The sequence below is a fragment of the Nycticebus coucang genome, chromosome 2 (assembly GCF_027406575.1).
Source record: "Nycticebus coucang isolate mNycCou1 chromosome 2, mNycCou1.pri, whole genome shotgun sequence".
Taxonomy (NCBI): Eukaryota; Metazoa; Chordata; class Mammalia; order Primates; family Lorisidae; genus Nycticebus; species Nycticebus coucang.
This window is the reverse complement of record NC_069781.1, coordinates 25400157-25421384: the sequence shown is the minus strand read 5'-3', so window position 1 is coordinate 25421384 and position 21228 is coordinate 25400157. Positions and strand designations below refer to the sequence as shown.

The following is a 21228-nucleotide window of genomic DNA, read 5'->3' as shown; positions in this document are numbered from 1 at the left end:
GCAGCGGTTCTCAGCCTGTGGATCGTGACCCACAGAAACCATATTAAAGGGCTGCTGCATTAGAGAAGGTTTCTGCTCTAGAGGCAGAAACGCTTAAGCCCAGGACATAGTAATCAGCCTGGGCAAAATAGTGACCCCATCTCAAAAAAAAAAAAAAGAAAAGAAAAGAAAGTAAATAGAGATTGAGATTGTTAACATTTAACTTTACAACAGTTTTGAGAGCTTTGTGGCCTTCGGATCCCCTAGTGTGAACATGTGTTGGAAGTATCAGTGTTATGTTAAAACAGCTAACTTGGGGCGGCGCCTGTGGCTCAGTGGGTAGGGCACCAGCCCCATATACCGAGGGTGGCGGGTTCGAACCTGGCCTGGGCTAAACTGCAACAAAAAATAGCCAGGCATTATGGTGAGCACCTGTAGTCCTAGCTACTTGGGAGGCTGAGGCAAGAGAATCGCCTAAGCCTAGGAGTTGGAGGTTGTTGTGAGCTGTGACGCCACGGCATTCTACCGAGGGTGATAAAGTGAGACTCTGTCTCTAAAAAAACCGAAAAAACCCCAGCTAACTTCTTTTCTAATTACAACTGTTAGTTGAAAATAAGTAGAATGGATAGCTTAGTTTTCACGATGATAAAGTGAGAGAAAGAAGAAGAGATAAAAGGACTCACATGCATTAGTGCTGGAAAACAAGCCTTTCTTAATGAGGGACCCCTAGCTCTGGAGCCAGGTAAGAAATGAGTTTTGAGGCGGCGCCTGTGGCTCAAGGAGTAGGGCGCCGGTCCCATATGCCAGAGGTGGCGGGTTCAAACCCAGCCCCGGCCAATAACCAAAAAAAAAAAAAAAAGAAATGCGTTTTGAGTACTTTAGAGGGATATTGGACAAAAGGGTTGTAAGGATGAGGAAGGCAAAGGCTCCTGGGAGAGTAGGTACAGGCTTTACGGAACGGGTGATTTTTTTATTCAATCTTGAAGATGAAATTTGTCATAGAAAAGGAATATAACTGAGCTACAGGAAAATTAATTTAATGAAGATCAAGTAGTTTGACAGTTCTCATGGGGGCGTTTCCCATTGCATCAGAATAATCTTAAAATAAAAACAGATAAATGTTTATTAAACAGCTATTAAAATCTTAATATTTTATAGTTGTTACATTAACCTGATTATTTTGGGGTCAATTTTTCAGGCCATCCTTTGATACCAGATTTCTTCTTAGATGAACACCCAGAAATGGTTACCAAGAAAATGGAATCACAGGGTAAGATCTAAATAACATATATATATATATTTTTTTTTTTTTTTTTAATCTTGGAAAATGTAAGTACTGACTTGGTATTTCTTTTTTTTTTTTTTAAGATAGAATCTCACTATGTCGACCTCAATAGTGTGTGTAGAGTGCCGTGACGTTACAGCTCATAGCAACCTCAAACTCTTGGGCTCAAGCGATTCTCTTGCCTCAGCCTCCCAAGTAGCTGGGACTACAGGCACCCGCCACAACGTCCAGCTATTTTTTTTTGTTGCTGCAGTTGTTGTTGTTAGCTGCTTTCGAACTCTCCAGCCTCAGTGCATGTGGCCAGCGCCGTAACCACTGTGCTATGGGTGCCAAGCCAGACTTGTTATTTCTTGTAAAATGTAGAATGGATCTTAGAACAGTGACACTTCTGTCTTTTGAACCATCTTCTTTTTTTTTTTTTTTTTTTTTTTTTTTGTAGAGACAGAGTCTCACTTTATGGCCCTCGGTAGAGTGCCGTGGCATCACACAGCTCACAGCAACCTCCAACTCCTGGGCTTAAGCGATTCTCTCGCCTCAGCCTCCCGAGTAGCTGGGACTACAGGCGCCCGCCACAACGCCCGGCTATTTTTTGGTTGCAGTTTGGCCGGGGCCGGGTTTGAACCCACCACCCTCGGTATATGGGGCCAGCGCCCTTCTGACTGAGCCACAGGCGCCGCCCTGAACCATCTTCTAATTTAAACTAAACAAGTAGTGTGAGTTTTCAGTTAATTCTAGTAAAGAACATTTTTTTTCATCTGCTAGTAAATTAATATATTCTTTGCATTTGGTTAAAAAAAAGTTGTCTGAAAAAAATAACTTTTTCTTCAGATTTTCCTTACCAGCATTTAGATATTTCATGTTGATATTTTATTTTAAGGAAAAATGTGTCATCAATTACCTCTAAAACCATTTTCGCAGTTTGTGCTGTGTGACTACTTTACAGAAGAAATTAAAGGATGTTTTGGTTTGGTTTGGTTTCTGTAATTCGAGAAGAATAGCCTTGCTGAATTGGTCCAGAGTTTACATTTCAGATTTTGTGTTCTGGCAGTATGCCAATGGCTTATTAAAAGAAAAAGCATTCTTGGGGCACTGCCTGTGGCTCAGTGAGTAGGACGCTGGCCCCATATACTGAAGGTGGCAGGTTTAAATCCAGCCACGGCCAAACTGCAACAAGAAAAATAGCCGGGCATTGTGGCGGGCACCTGTGAGTCCCAGCTTCTTCGGAGGCTGAGGCAAGAGAATCGCCTAAGCCTAAGAGCTGGAGGTTGTGAGCTATGATGCCACAGCTGTCTACCGAGGGTGACAAAAGAGACTCTGTCTCTAAAAAAAAAAATAATAATAATAATAATAAAAGAAAAAACATTCTTTAACAAATAGCTGTGGGAAGAATTTCTCTGATGGTTTACTAATAAGAATTCTTCTGGGCCCTTAAGTTATTTTTATCTCAGAGATGCTGTTGATTTCCTAAGTGATAATAGATTTTTTTAGAAGGCTGATAGAAAATTTAGAAACAAATTTCCTTGATAGCTTTAGCAAATCTATAGAGCCTTACTGAAATATATTTTAGTGCTAAACATTATTTCCAGCTTAATCTTATCTTTTCCATGTCTGTCTCTTTTTTCTCTAAATTAAAAAAAAAATGACTTAAGTAATAAAAAGGACATTTTTCTGTATTGTAGAAAATTTGAGAAATATAGAAAGGAAAATAATTGCTCATAATCCTACTTCCCAGAGATAGCTCTTTTTAAAAATTAAATCTTTGGGCTTGCCACAGTGGCTCACTTCTATGATCCTAGCACTCTGAGGGCTGAGGAGGGTGGATTGCCTGAGCTCAGGAGTTCAAGACCAGCCCAATCAAGAACAAGACCCCGTTTCTACTAAAAATAGAAAAAGTGAGGCAAGAGGACTGCTTGAGCCTAAGAGTTGGAGGTTGCTGTGAGCTTTGATGCCATGGCACTGTACTGAGAGCAACAAAGTCAGACTCTGTCTCAAAAAAAAAAAAAAAAAATTAAATCTTTGATTTAGTTGCCTTATGGACGTATCAGAGTATTTATTAAAGCCAGAAAAAAAAACAAAGCCATCTGTCTTTTTCTCAAAAGTTCTTTTACCAAATGACAGAAATAACTGAGAGGGCCTGTCAAAGTCTAGAAGATTCTGGTGTTTAAGTTAAGTAAATACAAAATCCTGATGTTCGCCCAACATCCTAAAATCGGATCTGTCTTTTGGAGGAAGACAGATATGAACTGAGCTTACTTAAATTCCAAAATTTAAAAAACTTTTTTGGGGGACAAGATCTCACTCTTTCACTGGGGCTGGAGTGGTGCAGTGGTGTGATCGTAGCTCACTGGAATCCTGAACCCCTAAGCTCAAGCCATCCTGCCACCATCCTCGAGGTCAGAATACTTAGATTCTTGGGCTGTCTTCCCACATGATGCTGGAGAGAACATTTACTTCTATAGCTCTCTTTTTCTGTTTCTTTCAAGTTTAGCCAATAGCAATTCTACTTGATATCTTCTGTAGATATATTAGTATTAATATATTCATATGGATGGTAGTCCAATATATTTGGCCTAGGATCTAACTTACTCTTTTCAAGTGGTTTTTCACGCTCAGACCCATTGTGTGTTCACTTTGCAGTTTACCTCTCAGAGGTTGGTGTGTAACCCTCATTTCCAAAGGAGGAAATGTACTACTTGCCATTGTACTCAAAATGTATGATAACCCCGGTTAACATTTGGTTGTATCTTTTCCAATATTCATCCTATGTATGATAGTTTATATATGTAATTAGTGTAAATTATGTACATGGTTTTAAATTAATGTGTTTTTTTTTTTCTTTCTCATAAAAGCAATACCATCATTTCTTCTTTGGCTTCCCCCACCCCCTGACCCACAGAGAGCCCATTCATTCTTTTTTTTTTTTTTTTTTTTTTACTTTTTAACTTTATTTTTATTTTTATTTAGTTAGAGTTTTAATTACTTCTTTTTGAGACAGTCTCACTCTTGCCAGAGCTAGACTGCAGTGATGTCGTCATAGCTTATAATACCCTCAAACTTAGGGGCTCAAGCAATCTTCCTGTCTCAGCCTCCCAAGCGACGAGGGTTAGAGGCATGTGCCACCACGCCTGGCTAATTTTAAAATTTTTTATAGAGTTGGGACCTCCCTGTATTGCCTAAGCTGGTCTTGAACTCCTGGGCTCAAGCAATCCTCCGGCCTCCCACCGTGCTGGGATTATAGGTGTGAGCCACCGCACACCGCCAGAAAGCCTTATTCTTGGCTTGGCAACCCTTCTCCTTTCCCTGTAGTTAGCACCATCTCTCTTTATTTTTATCTTTTTGGTTTTGAGCAAGAGGACAAGGTTTTCCAGAGCTTCATTCCTGTTCCAGATCGCCTCTAATGGTTACTTTGGTTTTGTATTATGCTTTTGCTTTTCATGTTGTTCACTTTCTTTTTCATCTTAGCCAGTTGTCTGTGACTTTCTGCCTCTGTTTAGTACAGTCCTTGTTTTGGAGACTTTATTTCTAGAGCAGTTTTAGGTTCAAAACAAAACTAAGAGGAGAGTACAGAAAGATCCCCTACACCCTTTACCCCCAACCCCCTGCGTGCATAGCCTCCCTTATTATCAGCATCCCCCACCAGAGTGGTCCATTTGTTAAAACTGATGAACCCGTACTGACACATCATAATCATATAGTTTTCATGTGGAGGCATGTTTGTGGGTTTCATAGTAGATTCTGCCCTTCAGAATAACCTCCATGACCCTCGTGGTACATTATTTTTTCATAGACATCAGGTTGGTTTTTTCCCCATTAACTCATTCTGGTGTTAAGAAGTATCTCTAGAACTGTGTAGTCCAATGGAGGGATGTGTAGGTTGCTTTTTGGCTCCACCCCCTGTCCATCTTCTGGAGTTCCTTTCTCTGAACTCGGTTTCCAATGTGGCACCTGTTAGGCACGCAGTTTATGCTGGTATGCCAGGCTGACATCGGATCTTCCTTTACCTCCCCTGCTTAAACTGCTCTGTCCAGCATGCCCAGGGTTCTTCCCGCCTTATCTTTATCCGTCCTGCTTCCCAGGGTGCACCACCACAGGACTCCCACTGCTGTCTGCTCTCTGCTACTTGGGAGCTACAAGTTCTGAAACTGTATTTGAAAGATGGGAATGTAGTCCCAGCTACTCGGGAGGCTGAGGCAAGAGAATCGCTTAAGCCCAAGAGTTGGAGGTGGCTGTGAGGCTCTGTCTCAAAAAAAAGATGGGAATGAGGAATCATACTGAGTGTTTCTTATAAAGCAGCATCAATAAAACAGAAGGACAGCTCTTAGTGTTGTTGGTGCAAGCACAGACTGATCCAGTGGCATAAACACATTGGTTATTCTCTTCTCCTGTGGTTAAGTGGGCAGAGCAGTTCTTTTGAGATCTTTAATAAGGCAAAACATAGGCAGTCCTGTCTTGGTTAGGTTGACTCTGTGTACCTTAGAGTTGCTGAACATCTCTTTGTAGATTCTGACAGTAGGTTGTGTGGCAGTCTAGGCAGTGTTTAGTATATTTTTATATTTGTGTAATGTTCAGTTAGGTGAGGCTATGTCAGGGGCTGCTAGCTATATGTCTTTTTAAGTTATTGAAATGCTCTGAGTGTCTCTTTTTTTTGGAGACAGTCTTACTTTGTTGCCCTTGGTAGATTACCATGGCATCATAGCTCACAGCAACTCTTGGGCTCAAGCGATCCTCTTGCCTCAGTTTTTCTATTTTTAGTAGAGACGGCCGGCGGGGGTCTCACTCTTGCTCAGGCTGGTCTCAAATTCCTGAGCTCAAGCATTCCACCAGCCTGGGCCTCCCAGAGTGCTGGGATTATAGGCGTGAGCCACCACACCTGGCCTGAATGTCGCTTTTCTATTCAAGCTGACATATTTGTAGTCTGTTGGCCACACCTTTCAAATACACACGTATTACAGGTTTGTCTTTGGTCTCCTGAAGTTTTGTTCTCTTGTTCACAGTCATCATGCTTATGTCTAAATATCCCAAATGACAAGTTGCATAATTTATCTCTTGGGAAATGTCTATCAGGGCTTAAGTTTTTGCCATGATCGCCTTGGCACCTCAGACGCAGGTGCTATATCTTGATTAATACACACATTACCCGAAGTAGTCAGTCACTAGTAAGGGAGTGGTTCCAGTGTTTATTTATACAACCAACCTAGTTCTCCCTGATGTAACTACTAAAACCAAATACACTGTCTTCCTATGGAAACATGAAGGAGGCCTGTGTCTTTGCTGCCCTTGTTATGGCAGCCTCTGCGTGGTCAAGTTCTGGTGAGTTCAGCACTATCCTCGACCTTTATGTTGGCTATATAATAATTAGAAAATAAAGAGATAGTTAGACAAAGGAGAAAATAGGGAAGAAGTATTACCCAGTGCATAAAATTGCAGGCTCTGGAGTCAGACTACCTAGATGTAATCTCAAATTGTGTTTATTTTATTAAGTATATCGAAAATTTTTTTGAAACAAAGCAAGTTAAAAATAAAAAGGGGGAAACTAATTTGTGTATATTTTGTATCTGGTCACCATCGTGAGGTTTTCTTGTTGTTTAAAGACTTCTAATAGTTTGTGATAGAGAGACAGTAAACTCATTGAAAAGCATAAGCTTTGGGGTAAACAGATCTGGGTTCAAATTCTGTGTTTGCCACTTATATCTGTAACTTGGGCAAATCACGTCAGCTCTCTGAAATAGTTTTCTCATCTCTTAACTTTCTTTTCTAAGTATTGTGAGGAGTACTGTGATAGTACATCATATTGGGTATTTGATGCAGCAAGTTCCCTATAAATATTGGTTGCTGTAATTTATCATGAATTAACTTGAATTTTCTAAGTGGCCAAACTTCTTGTCTGCATGTAATAATAATAATGTCTTTCTAGGATTATTTCTGGCATGTCTCAGTATATTAACTGGAACTTCCAGGAGGTTCATTGAAAAACAGACTTTTTCTTAAAAAATCAAAGAAGTTAGATTGATATCTAGACTTTTTTAGGGTAATATTACATTTTGAATATGGTAAATGAAGTAGCTAACTTTGTTTTTCTATGCTATTTTTTTTGAAGGGTTGAAATATCTCACCTTTGAAGGTTTGAAATATCTCACCCTGTTAGGGTCTTTTCTGAAGTTATTTCTTTGAAAATGTTTATTTTCTCATTCAATTATAGGCTTTTTAAAAATAAAGAACTGTGCACAGTGGCTCATGCCGGTAATCTCAGCACTTTGGGAGGACAAGCCAGGAGGATCACTTGAATCCAGGAGTTTGAGACCAGCCTGGGCAACATAGCAAGACCCTGTCTCTAAAAAAATAAATAAATAAATAAAAAATAATAAAAATTAGCTAAGCATGGTGGCAAATTCCTGTACTCCTAGCCATTCTGAAGGCTGAGGTGGGAGGATCCCCTGAGTATAAGAGTTCAAGGTTACAGTGAGCTGTAATCATGCTACTGCATTCCAGCTTGGGAAATGGAATGAGGCCCTGTGTCTAAAGAGAATAAAAGTTATAAAACAAAAATCATCCATTTGAAGTTTCCAAATTTATTGAAGGGTTGACATGTAGTATTTGCATATATATATATTTTTAATTTTATTTATTATTTATTTATTTTTTTGTTTGAGACAGAGCCTCAAGCTGTCGCCCTGGGTAGAGTGCTGTGGCATCACAGCTCACAGCACCCTCCAACTCCTGGGCGCAAGTGATTCTCCTGCTTCCGCCTCCTGAGTAGCTGGGATTATAGGTGCCTGCCATAGTGACCAGATATATATATATATGGCTGTATATATACATATACACTATATGTATGTTGTTGTTGTTGTTGTTGTTGTTGTTTTTGGGTTGCAGCCATCATTGTTGTTTGGCGGACCTGGGCTGGATTCGAACCTGCCAGCTCAGGTGTATGTGGCTGGCATCTTAGCCGCTTGAGCTACAGGCGCTGACCCTATATGTATATATATATATTTTTTTTTTTTTGGGGGGGATTCATTGAGGGTACAATAAGCCAGGTTACACTGATTGCAATTGTTAGTTAAAGTCCCTCTTGCAATCATGTCTTGCCCCCATAAAGTGTGACACACACCAAGGCCCCACCCCTCTCCCTCCTTCCCTCTTTCTGTCCCCCCCCAACCATAATTGTCATTAATTGTCCTCATATCAAAATTGAGACCCTATATATTTTTAAACTATCATACTTATTTTATCCCTTTTCTCTTTTTAAAATGTATTTATTTTCTTATTTTTTTTTTCTTGGTTAAATTTGCCAGATGGTTGCCAATTTTATTTTTCCCAAAAGTACCAAATTTTAATTTTACTTCATTTTTAATCCTGCTTTTTTCTTTTCTGATTCATTATTTTTTAATAGCAACTTTGTTGAGATATAATTTACATATACCAAAAATTCAAGGCCGGTCACGGTGGCTCACGCCTATAATCCTAGCATTCTGGGAGGCCGAGACAGGTCTGAGCTCATAGGTTCGAGGCCTGAGCCAGACTGAGACCTAATCTCTAAAAATAGCCAGGCGTTGTGGTGGGCACCTATAGTCCCAGCCACTTAGGAGGCTGAGGCAAGAGAATCGCTTAAGCCCTGGAGTTTGAGGTTGCTGTGAGCTATGACACCACGACACTCTACTGAGGGCGACAAAGTGAGACTGTCTCAAAAAAAAAAAAAAATTCATCATTTTAAAGTGTATAAGGTAGTGATTTTTAGTACATTTACAGAATTTTGTGACCATCTGATTCATGTTTTGCTTTAGCTTTCAGACCTGTCTCGGCCTCCCAGAATGCTTATCTTCTCTTTTCTACTTGCTTTCTTTTTTTTTTTTTTGAGACAGAGTCTCACTGTGTTGCCCAGGCTAGATTGCCATGGCATCAGCCTAGCTCACAGCAACCTAATACCCCTGGGTTCAAGTGATCCTCCTGCCTCAGCTTCCTGAGCAGCTGGGACTATAGGTACCTACCACGACACTCAGCTAATTTTTCTGTTTTTAGTAGACTCTTGCACAGGCTGGTCTTGAACTCCTGAGCCCCGTACCCAGCCTCTTTTCTGCTTTCTTTGAAGCTATAAGCTTTTGTTCCTCACTTTCATAGTAAGCTTTGTTAGCACACTTCTTGGGCTAATACTTTATTTATTTATTTTTTTTTTATAGAGACAGAGTCTCACTTTATGGCCCTCGGTAGAATGCCATGGCGTCACACAGCTCACAGCAACCTCCAACTCCTGGGCTTAGGCGATTCTTCTGCCTCAGCCTCCCGAGTAGCTGTGACTACAGGCACCCGCCACAATGCCCGGCTATTTTTTTGTTGCAGTTTGGCCGGGGCTGGGTTTGAACCCGCCACCCTCGGTATATGGGCCGGCACCCTGTTCACTGAGCCACAGGCGCTGCCCGCTAATACTTTATTTTTATTCATTTTAAAATAATGAAATAATTTTAACTGTGCATTTACCCCTTATAGTTTTGGCCATATCCAATAGATTTTATTATGTACTCTACTCAGTTTTTTGTTGTTTTGTTTTTTGAGACAGAGTCTTATTGAGTTGCCCTTGGTAGAGTGCCGTAGCGTCACAGCTCACAGCAACCTTTAGCTCTTGGGCTTAGTCAATTCTCTTGCCTCAGCCTTCCGAGTAGCTGAGACTACAGGTGCCCACCACAACACCCGGCTATTTTTTTGTTGCAGTTTGGCTGGGGCCAGGTTTGAACCCGCCACCCTTGGTATATGGGGCCGGCGCCCTACTCACTAAGCCACAGGCACCACCCTCTACTCAGTTTTGATAGTATTTTAGTCTACATAGAAAAGCTTAGTATAAAAAAATAGAAAAGCTTAATGAAAATTTTTTAAATCACTTGTACTCAAAATATAAATACTGCTTATATTTTGATTTATTTCCTTCCAATCACGCTTTTTTCTTCACAAGTATAACTATATTCAATATATTTTATGTAACTTACTTTCTACTAGGGAGTATCTTTATGTCATCAATTATATTTCATTTTTTAATCTTAGCCGAATTGTATTAGACAAGATGGTTGGGTATAATTTGAGCTGGGGAATAGTTAATTTTCAGCCTAGAGTATAGATTGACCTTGGAATTAATTTAATTAATGGAGTGTTCTTCTCTCTGTCTGGGGGCAACTACTAAGCTACTGCCATAGGATTCCAGAAGGGTAAATAAAGGAACAGAAACAGTACTGGGGGACAGCATCATGATATGGGAACAGAACAGTCCTATGAAACTGTTACCTTCTTCCCTGGCTGATCATATGCTCAATTGTTATATGTTGCAGATAATTGGGCAGCTCAGTGGGTAGGGTGCTAACTCCATATACCGAGCGTGGCAGGTTCAAACCCAGCCCTGGCCAAACTGCAACAAAAAAATAGCCAGGCGTTGTGGCGGGTGCCTGTAGTCCCAGCTGCTCGGGAGGCTGAGGCAAGAGAATCCCCTAAGCCCAGGAGTTGGAGGTTGCTGTGAGCTGTGACGCCATGGGACTCTACTGAGGGTGACAAAGTGAGACTCTCTCAAAAAGAAAAAAAAAAGAAATGTTGCAGATAACCTTCATTCTACTTCCCTAGCCATTTCCAAACAGGGAGCCTTTATGGGACTAGTAGTTTGACCTCCCTTTTTAGGCATTGGGAGGGACCAATCTGAATAAGTGAGATGGGGAGAAGAAACTGAGCCTGTATAGTTCAGACCTTTTTGCACGTTCTCTGTTTTGGGTCAGGCTGTCCTCAGTTTTAAGATGGTATCTACACACAGAGCATTTCTAACTCTTGATGGGAGGATGCAGGTTCAATGTTTGGGTGAAGGGATGAAGTGAATAAATTTAATTTGGGGGTAAAGTGATAAGGAAGTTCATGTGGATATTGATTCAAGCTACAATCTCCAGCTTAGCTCCAATTCATTCCACAGTTGATATTTTTATCTTTTTTTTTTTTTTTTTGGTAGAGACAGAGTCTCACCTTATCGCCCTTGGTAGAGTGCCATGGCGTCACACAGCTCACAGCAACCTCTAAATCCTTGGGCTTAGGCAATTCTCTTGACTCAGCCTCCCAAGTAGCTGGGACTACAGGCGCCCGCCACAACGCCCGGCTATTTTTTTGTTGCAGTTTGGCCGGGGCTGGGTTTGAACCCGCCACCCTCGGCATATGGGGCTGGCGCCCTACCCGCTGAGCCACAGGCGCTGCCCGATATTTTTATCTTCTTTTTTTTGAGACAGAGCCTCACTTTGTCCCCCCATAGGGTGCTGTGGCATCATAGCTCACAGCAACCTCAGACTCTCAGGCTGATTCTCTTGCCTCAGCCTCCTGAGTAGCTGGGACTACAGGCGCCTGCCACAACATCTGGCTATTTTTAGAGGCAGGGTCTCACTCTTGCTCAGGTTGGTCTCGAACCTGTGAGCTCAGGCAATCCACTGCACCCAACCTTACTTTTGGTTCCAATGTCCTTCTTTCTCATTTGGTTTTAGAACTTAGAGGGGCTGGTACAGGAGTCATTAAATATCACCTTTAAAACTCCAAGTTTTGCTTAAGTCTTTTCATTAAAAACATTTTATAGTTTAATAGTGTTTTTTAAACCTTATCTAAAAGTCAGCCTTTTATTTGGAGAGGACAGAACCTTTACATTTATAATCGTAATGGATGTTATGTGTTATAACTGTGTGTGACTGTTATCCCATTAGTTTGATACATGCTTTTAGGTGCATTTACTTAATGCTTTTAAAGCAATGTTAGTCTAACTGGTAAGAAGTGTATCCTGCTAATTAATTAATTCTGTGTGACCTACACTGCCAAAGCTTTAAGTCCATTTACATGAATAATATTTTACAGGTGGTATTCCAGAGGTCAAAGAAGAAAAGCCACAGCCACAGCCACAGCTGCAGCCACAACCAAAAGCACATGCTGGAGCTGTGGAAGAAACATTTAAAATTGTTAAAGACTCTCTCAGTGATGACGTGGTTAAAGCCACTCAAGCAATCTATCTGTTTGAACTCTCAGGTAAGGATCATATCTGGTAGTCTGGGTTTGTTTTTTTTTTCTGTTGTTGCAGTTATCATTGTTGTTTGAGCTGGCCAGAACCAGGTTCGAACCCGCCAGCCTTGGTGTATGTGGCCGGCGCCGTACCCACTGAGCTATGGGCACTGCCTGGTAGTCTGGGCTTTTATGAAACAAAGTAAGATGTTTCTTTTGGAAGAAAATCAGCCTCCACAAGTGATCACCTGGGAATTGACTTTATCCCAGGACCCTTGTTCTTGAATGTAGATGTTCAAGAATAACAAATAACTATGGATTTGTATTTTTAACTTTAGTACATGTGAGACATGTAAAGTACAGTTTTATTACAAATATTTCCAGTGTTTATTAACTCCTTGGCATATTTAGTTGAGAGACAGTCAGTCCAACTTAAAAGGGCGTATGGATGATGACGGGTAGTATAATGCAGTAATTTGTCAACATGGGCACCTTGCCATTTTTATCTTGTGAGATAAGTCTGAATGTAGTCAGCTTTTTAATAACCTCTTAAAATTTTTGTTCTTATATGAAAATAACATTTATTAATAATACTTTAAGAACTAGCTGCTGGGCTAGGCACAGTGGCTTACATCTATAATCCCAGCACTTTGGGAGGCTGAGGCAGGAGGATCAGTTGAGGCCAAGAGTTCAAGATCAGCCTGGGCAACCCAGCAAGACCCCATTCCTACAAAAATAATTTTAAAATATTAGCAGGACAGTTGGTACACATTTGTAATTCTGTCTGCTTTGGAGGCTAAAGTGGGAGGATTATTGATTGCTTGAACCCAGAAGTTTGAGATAAGCCTGGGCAACATAACAAGACCTCCAATTCTTTGTTTTTTCTTTTCATGAGTCAGAGTCTCACTTTGTCACCCTAGGGAGGGTTCCCTGGCATCATCATAACTCACAGCAACCTTAATCTCTTGGGCTCAGGCAATCCTCTTGCTTCAGCCTCCTGAGTATCTGGGACTACAGGTGCCCACCACACCTCTGGCTAGTTTATTTATTTATTTATTTTATTTATTTATTTTTGAGACAGAGCCTCAAGCTGTCGCCCTGGGTAGAGTGCCGTGGCATCACAGCTCACAGCAACCTCCAACTCTTGGGCTCAAGCAACTCTCCTGCCTCTACCTCCCAAGTAGCTGGGACTACAGGTGCCTACCACAATGCCCGGCTATTTTTTGGTTGTAGCTGTCATTGTTGTTTGGCAGGCCCGTGCTGGATTCGAACCTGCCAGCTTAGGTGTATGTGGCTGGCACATTAGCTGATTGAGCCACATGCGCTGAGCCAGTTTTTTTATTTTTAGTAGAGATGGGGTATCACTCTTGCTCAGGCTGGTCTCAAACTCCTGAGTTTAAGGGATCTACCTACCTTGGCCTCCCAGAGTGCTGGGATTACAGGCATTAACCACCACTGTTTTGTCTTAATCCGTTTTTCCTTCCTGGTTTTACTTCCTTGTTACCCTTAGAATCTATGGCCCATTGCTTTAATCACTTGCCTGGTCTAAGCTTGCTGGACTCTTTGTGCTTATGTCAAAACCTACTCCTAGGTGAATCAGATTATCTGGCTGCCCCACAGTTTCATCCAGGCTGCTAAGTTTGGGGGGAAGAAAGGAGGAAAAAAATCACACCATTTGGTGGACCTATACCCATGGAAATTCCCCATTGCCCCTTTTCAACTGGGGTCCAAGCAGCACCTTAGAACTTCTGTATTTTTGTGGTCCACTTACTGCCATGTGTTCCAGTTATTGTTTTGTTTTAAACTTTTTCAGTGTTCCTAAAGTCTCCCTCTGTCCCTTCCTGCCTGTGCTAGCAGATAATCTCACTTCCACTTTGATAGAGATTATCAAACCTACAGACAGAAATCGCTTCAGTTTTCTGCCATTAGATATGAAATCAACCATTATAGGCACCACCCTCCCTTCCTTCCCTCCCAGTAGGATGGAGCTCAGTTCTGGATCAGAGCCCAAGTTCTAACGTCTGCACTGAGTACTGACTCAGTAGGTCTAAAATGTAGAATCCGATTGAGTAGGTCTAGAGTAGGTTCTGAGATTCTGCATTTTGGACAGGTGATGACAGTATTGCACTCCACAGATAGATCACACTGGAAGGAAAGTTCTAGACCCCGTTTCCCTGGGCCTTCTCGGGAGCTCCGAGCCTTCTTATCCACCTGTTCATCTTGCATCCTCCCTCTCAATGTTATTTTCATGTTCTCAAGTCTTTTCTGTCTTTACAACAGAACCTAACAACAGTAACAAACTACTTTCCTCCTTTCAGACTCAAATTTCTTTTCATCTACAACTCACTGTCCTGGATATACTCTACCTGAGTGTCATTGTTCTGCATTCAACTGAATTGCTTTCGCCAGGGTCTTCGGTGACTTCTGTGTCACTACTGGGCACTTGTCATTCCTCCCTTTGTGAACAGTCTGCAGCATTGGATACTGTTGACTAGTTCTTCCTTTTTTTTCTTTTTTTTGCAGTTTTTGGCCGGGGCTGGGTTTGAACCCACCACCTCCAGCATGTGGGGCCAGCACCCTACTCTTTTGAGCCACAGGCACCGCCCACTAGTTCTTCCTTTTGGAAATGCTCCTTTCCTTGGTCCTCCCTGGTAGCCTCTTTGCTTTCCTTCTCTGCCTGTGTTCACACTTTTCTGTCCCCTCTGCTGAATGCTTTTCCTCTGATGGTCCCATAAATGATGTTCTTCAGGTCCCTGTCTTAGCACTTTTGACCCTCTGCAGACTTTCTCCAGGAAACCCCAGCCATTCACATGGCTTCAGTGACCACGTGAATTGATTGTGTGTCTCTGTTTCTAGCTTAGCCAGACTGCATTTGACATTTCTCTTTGACTGTCGCAAAGATGATTCAATCTGAAAATGTCCAAAACAACTTCTTGCCATTCCCAACACCTACTTTTGCCACCACCCATTAAATTTGCTGTTTTTTAGTAGTCATCTCTGAGATTAAAAAAAACACACACACAAGGGACTTTGCCTAACAAATGCAGTCAGTGTAATCTGGTTTATTGTACCCTCAAGGAGTCCCCAACAATTAAAACACACACACACACACACACACACACACACACACACACACACACCCCTATATTTACCCAGATTGTCAAACCAAAAACTAGAGAATCATTCCTGTGTACCTTACCCCCTTTTTCTTCATACTCAGTTGCCTAGTCTATGGTTCTGCCTTAAAATGCTTTGTCAAATGTGCCCACTTTTCTCTATCTCACTGGCATGACCCTGATCCTGGGACACATCGTCATGTCTACTAGCACCATCTTTACTGGCCTTCTGCATCCTCTTGATCCCACTACAGTATGTTATTAACACTGCATGAAAAATGAAATATTTAAAATGTGCAAACCATGCAGGTGGTGCACTCCTTCAGTCTCACTACTTGGGAGGCTAAGGCAAGAGGATCGCTGGAACCCAGGAATTGGAGACCTGCTTGGGCAGTGTAGTGCGAGTTAGTCTCAAAAAAATAACATAATAAAAATAAGAAAACTTTAATTCATCATTCTCCTTCTACAGCATATCCTGTGGACGATGTCAGTAAATGCTTTGCATGGCTCACTGTGCTTTGTACCTAGACTGCCTCACAAACTCATCTGATGCCATTCTCTAACCCCTTTCTGTCTTCCAGTTCTGCTATGTATTTTTTCAGTTCCTGACACATGCTACACTCTTGATTCTGGCTTTTTTGCACATTTTCTTCCCAGTTTCTCTCTGCCCTGTCCATCTAGCTCAATGTTTTTCAACATATTTTATCTTATGGTACATTTGAACCAATAGTTAAACTTCCACAGCATACAAATTATGTTAATAAAAAAAAAAGAATTGGCTCAGCACCTGTAACTTAGCGGCTAGGGCACCAGCCACATACACCAGAGCTGGTGGGTTTGAACCCAGCCCAGGCCAGCCAAACAACAATGACAGCTGTAACTAAAACATAGCGAGTGTTGTGGTGGGTACCTGTATTCTCAGCTACTTGGGAGGTTGAGGCAAGAGAATCGCTTAAGCCTAAGAGTTTGAGCTTGCTGTGAGCTATGACGCCATGGCACTGTACCCAGGGCAACATAATGAAACTCTGTCTCTAAATAAATAAATAAAAAGAATATACTTAATGTGCTTTGAACTTCTTTCAAAAATAATTTAATTAATGATCCTTAAAAATTTTTGTACCACACCTAAGATCTTCTCACAGCATACCAGAGTGTTGTGGAACACTGATTAAAAATCACTGATCTAGGCAGCACCCGTAGCTCAGTGTGTAGGGCTCCAGCCAGGATTCAAACCCAGCCCAGGCCTGCTAAAACAACAATGACAACTGCAACAACATAAAAATAGCCAGGCATTCTGGCAAGCACCTATTGTCCCAGCTATTTGGGAGGCTAAGGCAAGAGAATTGCTTAAGCCCAAGAGTTTGAGGTTGCTGTGAGCTGTGACTCCACGGCACTCTACCCAGGGTGACAGCTTAAGACTCATGTCTCCAAAAAAAAAAAAGAAAAAAAATCATTGATCTAGCTAATTCTTACTTAACTTTCAAATCTCAGCTTCAATTTGGCTTTCCTGACTCTTTATTTCTTAATTTAGATTTTTATTGTGGTAAAAGATACAGAACAGAACATAAAATTTGTCCTTTTACCCGTTTCTAACCATATAGGTCAGTAGCTTTAAGTGCATTTACATTGTTGTGCAGCCAACACCACCATGCATTTGCACTTTTTCATCATCCCAATACAACTCTGTACCCATTAAACAGTAACTCTCTATTCCTTCCTCCTCCAGACCCTAGTAACCACTCTCTTCTTTCCATCTTTATGAACTGCACCACCTGATCCTTTATTAATATGCTCCCATATCACCCTCTACTTCCTCTATTGTGAGAACATGTTTTTCTTGTTTATTAAAGAATTGTTAGGGCAGTGCCTGTGGCTCTAAGGAGTAGGGCGCTCCCACCCTATGTACTGGAGGTGGTGGGTTCAAACCCAGCCCCAGCCAAAAACTGGAAAAAAAAAAAAAAAAAAGGAGTTATTAGAGCCTGGCAGAATACCTGGAACATAAGTGCTTAATACATATTTGCTGAATTTGATTGATAATGGTCTGGAGATTCTAACCTGATAAAGAGCATTTTGTAAGATTATTCTAATTGGGCTGGGCAAGGTGGCTCATGCCTATAATCTTAGCACTCTGGGAGGCTAGAGCAGGTGGATTGCTTGAGCTCAGGAATTCGAGACTAGCCAGAGACCCTGTCTCCACTAAAAATGGAAAAACTAGCCTGGTGTTGTGGCGGTCACCTGTAGTCCCAGCTACTTGGGAGGCTGAGGCAGGAGGATCACTTGAGCCCAGGAGTTTGAGGGTGCTGTGAGTTATGACACCACAGCTCTCTACCCTGGCTGACAGAGTGAGACTCTGTCTCAAAAAAAAAAGAGTATCCTGATTGTAGTAATTATTAAATTTAAGAACAGGGCTTCTTTGGCATTTATTTCTCTTAATTATCTCCACATAGGTGAAGATGGTGGCATATGGTTTCTTGATCTGAAAAGCAAGGGTGGGAAAGTCGGATATGGAGAGCCTTCTGATCGGGTCGATGTGGTGATGAGCATGTCTACAGAAGATTTTGTGAAAATGTTTTCAGGTGAGTTTTTAATTTTTTTAGTTGACATATTGTTCAAGGAAAATTTAACCCCAACATTGTATTTTATCCCTTTCCAAATAATCAAGACTTTTAAATGTTTTCAGCGGTGGAATCTTAGCAGCTATTTATGTTGAGGAACACTTAGTTTAGGGAACACTTAGTTTAGGGAAAGCCATTCCTCCTGTTGACTGTACTGATCCTTCTACCTGTCTACCAAATGGGCAGTAGACATCATAATTTCCTTTTTGAAAACAAATTTATAATCACTCACACTTTCATATGAGAGATGAATCACAACTATAGCCCAAGATGAAGGAGGGAAGGGAAGGGGGATGGGAAGGGAGAGCCGTGGTTCGCTAGAGGAAGGGTTAATGGTGGGACTTCACCTATGAAGGACATTGCAAGGGTACAAGTCAAATCTATCAAGTATTGAACACAAATGTCTTAACACTGTGATTAAGTAAATGAGGTGAAAGCTATGTTAATTAGTAGGATGTAAGCACTCCCATTGGTACAAGTAATCAACACATTGAATCCCACAAAGGCATAAATGTGTTCATGATCTATGTATGTATGATTTAATTACAAAAAAAAAAAGAAAAGAAAAATTTCCTTTTGCATGACTGAGAAGCTAATATAATGTTGGGAATAGAAAGATAATTCGGAGGAACTCCTATGTGGGCTTCTTTATATTAGCTGGCCTAAGATACCATGTTTCCATTAATGCCATGGTTATTGGAGGTACTGAATCTAATACCGACTTAGACTATTGAGAGTAAGGTCATGCTTCGGTCTTGCCAGCTGTTGTATTAGGGAACAGATACCGGCCCTCTGCCATGGCCCGATGACCCTGCTTTCTGTAGAGTCCCTGACTTAGAGAACCTTTTGCACGATTTTCTATTCTGCCCATTTACCTCTAACTGTGCCAGAAAAATTTTAAGGGCAATTTTCTCTGTTTCCTAGTCTCAGAACGCTACTTCAAATGATAACACAAAATCTAAAAACTTAAAAGCAGTGCTTCCAAACTAAAGCATTAGAACATTCTGCTCTGGAGAGTTTTTCATATAATGAATTATAAATGTCCTTCACGCTTTGTTCTGTTTTAATCTTGAGAGACAGGATCACAGGATATTCTGTGCCCTCTACGTCTTGTTTTCCAGTTCCAATCCCAGATGCTAATTGCCTACATTCTATCTGAGCCAATCTGTATATGATGTACTAACGATCAAGGTTTCTTTAAATGTTCCCGTTTTTAGTAATATTGTTAATGGTTTATCATAGAAAAATTAGAAAATATACTTAAGAAAAAAGAAAAAATTTTTCTTTGAAAATCACTGAAAAACGACCATCAGTTAATTTGGTTTGGCGTCATATGTATGTCTATTTGTGTGTGTGAGTGAATATATGTAAATACAGATGTGTGCTTATAAAAACAGGATCATAACATTACGCCTGTTTGCTAATCTCTTTCAATTAATGCATTATAAGATCTTTCATTATTAATGAATAGTTCTCTCTTTAAGGATTTTTATTATTAATAGTTTATTGTTTGCTTCTTGTTGCAACTATTTCTCCATACAGCTTAAACACGGTGCTTTGGACACACTTAATAAATGCTTAATAAGTGTTTGATAAATCTGAATCATATATATATATATATATATATATATTTTTTTTTTTTTTTTTTTTTTTTTTTTTTTTTTGTGGTTTTTTTTTTTGGCCAGGGCTAGGTTTGAACCTGCCACCTCCGGCATATGGGACCGGCGCCCTACTCCTTGAGCCACAGGCGCTGCCCTGAATCTTACATATATTTTTAAACTTAAAGACTGTTAAAAATAGGCTTGGCATTGTAGCTCAGTGAGTAGGGCGCCAGCCACATACACCGAGGTTGGTGGGTTTGAGCCTGACCTGGGCCTGCTAACCAACAATGACAACTCTAGCCAAAAAGTAGCCGGGCATTGTGGCAGGTGCCTGTAGTCCCAACTACTCAGGAGGCTGAGGCAAGAGAATTGCTTAAGCCCAAGAGTTTGAGGTTGTGACACCAAGCTGTGAGCTGTGACACCAGAGCACTCTACTGAGGGCGACAAAGTGAGACTCTGTCTCAAAATAAATAAATAGATAAATAAATAAATAAAAATTTATTGCCAACTTCTAAACAGAAATAACAATAACTGTATGTAATATTTATTATGTGGTTGCTATTGGTTAAGTAATACTCCCAATAGTTCTTTCAGATAAAATAGTTTCTCCATTTTATAGCAGTAGAGACCGAGGCTGATGAATTAAATAATAAATTCAAGATCAGGCTCTGTGCCTGTGGCTCAAGCAGTGAAAGCACCAGCCACGTACACGTGAGCTCCCGGGTTTGAATCCGGCCCTGGCCCACCAAACAACAATGACAGCTGCAGCCAAAAAATAGCTGGGTGTTGTGGTGGGTGCCTGTAGTCCCAGCTACTTGGGAGGCTGAGGCAAGAGAATCGCTTAAGCCCAGGACTTGGACGTTGCTGTAAACTGTGACGCCACGGCACTCTACCCAGGGCAATAGCTTGAGGCTGTGTCTCAAAAAAATGAAATAAAATAAAAATAAATTCAAGATCAGATAGTGAATAAATGGAGCTAGGATTTGAATGCTAAAGTTCATGCCCTTAATTATTATACTATTCTGCCCTACAAAGGTGAAAATTTAAAAATCTTTAATTCGCATTTTACTTATGCAGCATAAACTTGAAATAACGGGCTCTCCATTTATATATCTTTCTATGAATGTCCTCTTGTATTGACTGGAGAGGTCAGCCAGCTGTATAAATAATTTTTTTTAAACCTAAGTTTTGTTCAGATTAGGAGCAAGTGAGTTTGCTTCTGCTTCTTACGTCCTTTCACTCTTCCTGTTCATCCCATCTGCTTTCCTTTAAATGGGCACGATTTAGACCTTATATGCTAACAACTCCCTTTTAGGAAACCGTAGCCATTTCCATACTAATTTATATGGTCGTTATAAATATAAAAACTTAAAGCAACTGGTAACCCAAAATAATCAAAATCTCTCCTTTTGGCCAGTACAGGCCACTATATGGTAAAGCAGTACGATAGAAATTAAATTGAGCAAGAATGGACAGAAGGTGCCAAAAAATGTATATGCCTTTTAAGAGATATTATCTATGTATTACTTTTCAAAGTTGAATTGAAGTTACTGTTACTGGTCAAGTATACCTAGACACGCTACACACATCCATTTTACCTACAATTCATACACTTTTTGAGAAGGATAGATTTTACTTCT

The 21228-nt window shown here is 40.8% G+C and overlaps 1 protein-coding gene across 4 annotated transcripts in view; it reads left to right on the top strand.

Moving 5' to 3' along the window:
- HSDL2 (hydroxysteroid dehydrogenase like 2) overlaps window positions 1-21228 on the top strand; it is a 116361-nt gene that overhangs the window by 73051 nt on the left and 22082 nt on the right. For all 4 annotated transcript variants that reach the window (XM_053565748.1, XM_053565756.1, XM_053565747.1 and 1 more), the window contains 3 exons: window positions 1178-1249; window positions 12116-12283; window positions 17820-17948. In XM_053565748.1, coding sequence (XP_053421723.1) covers window positions 1178-1249; window positions 12116-12283; window positions 17820-17948 — 369 coding nt within the window. The remainder of the gene's footprint in view (window positions 1-1177; window positions 1250-12115; window positions 12284-17819; window positions 17949-21228) is intronic.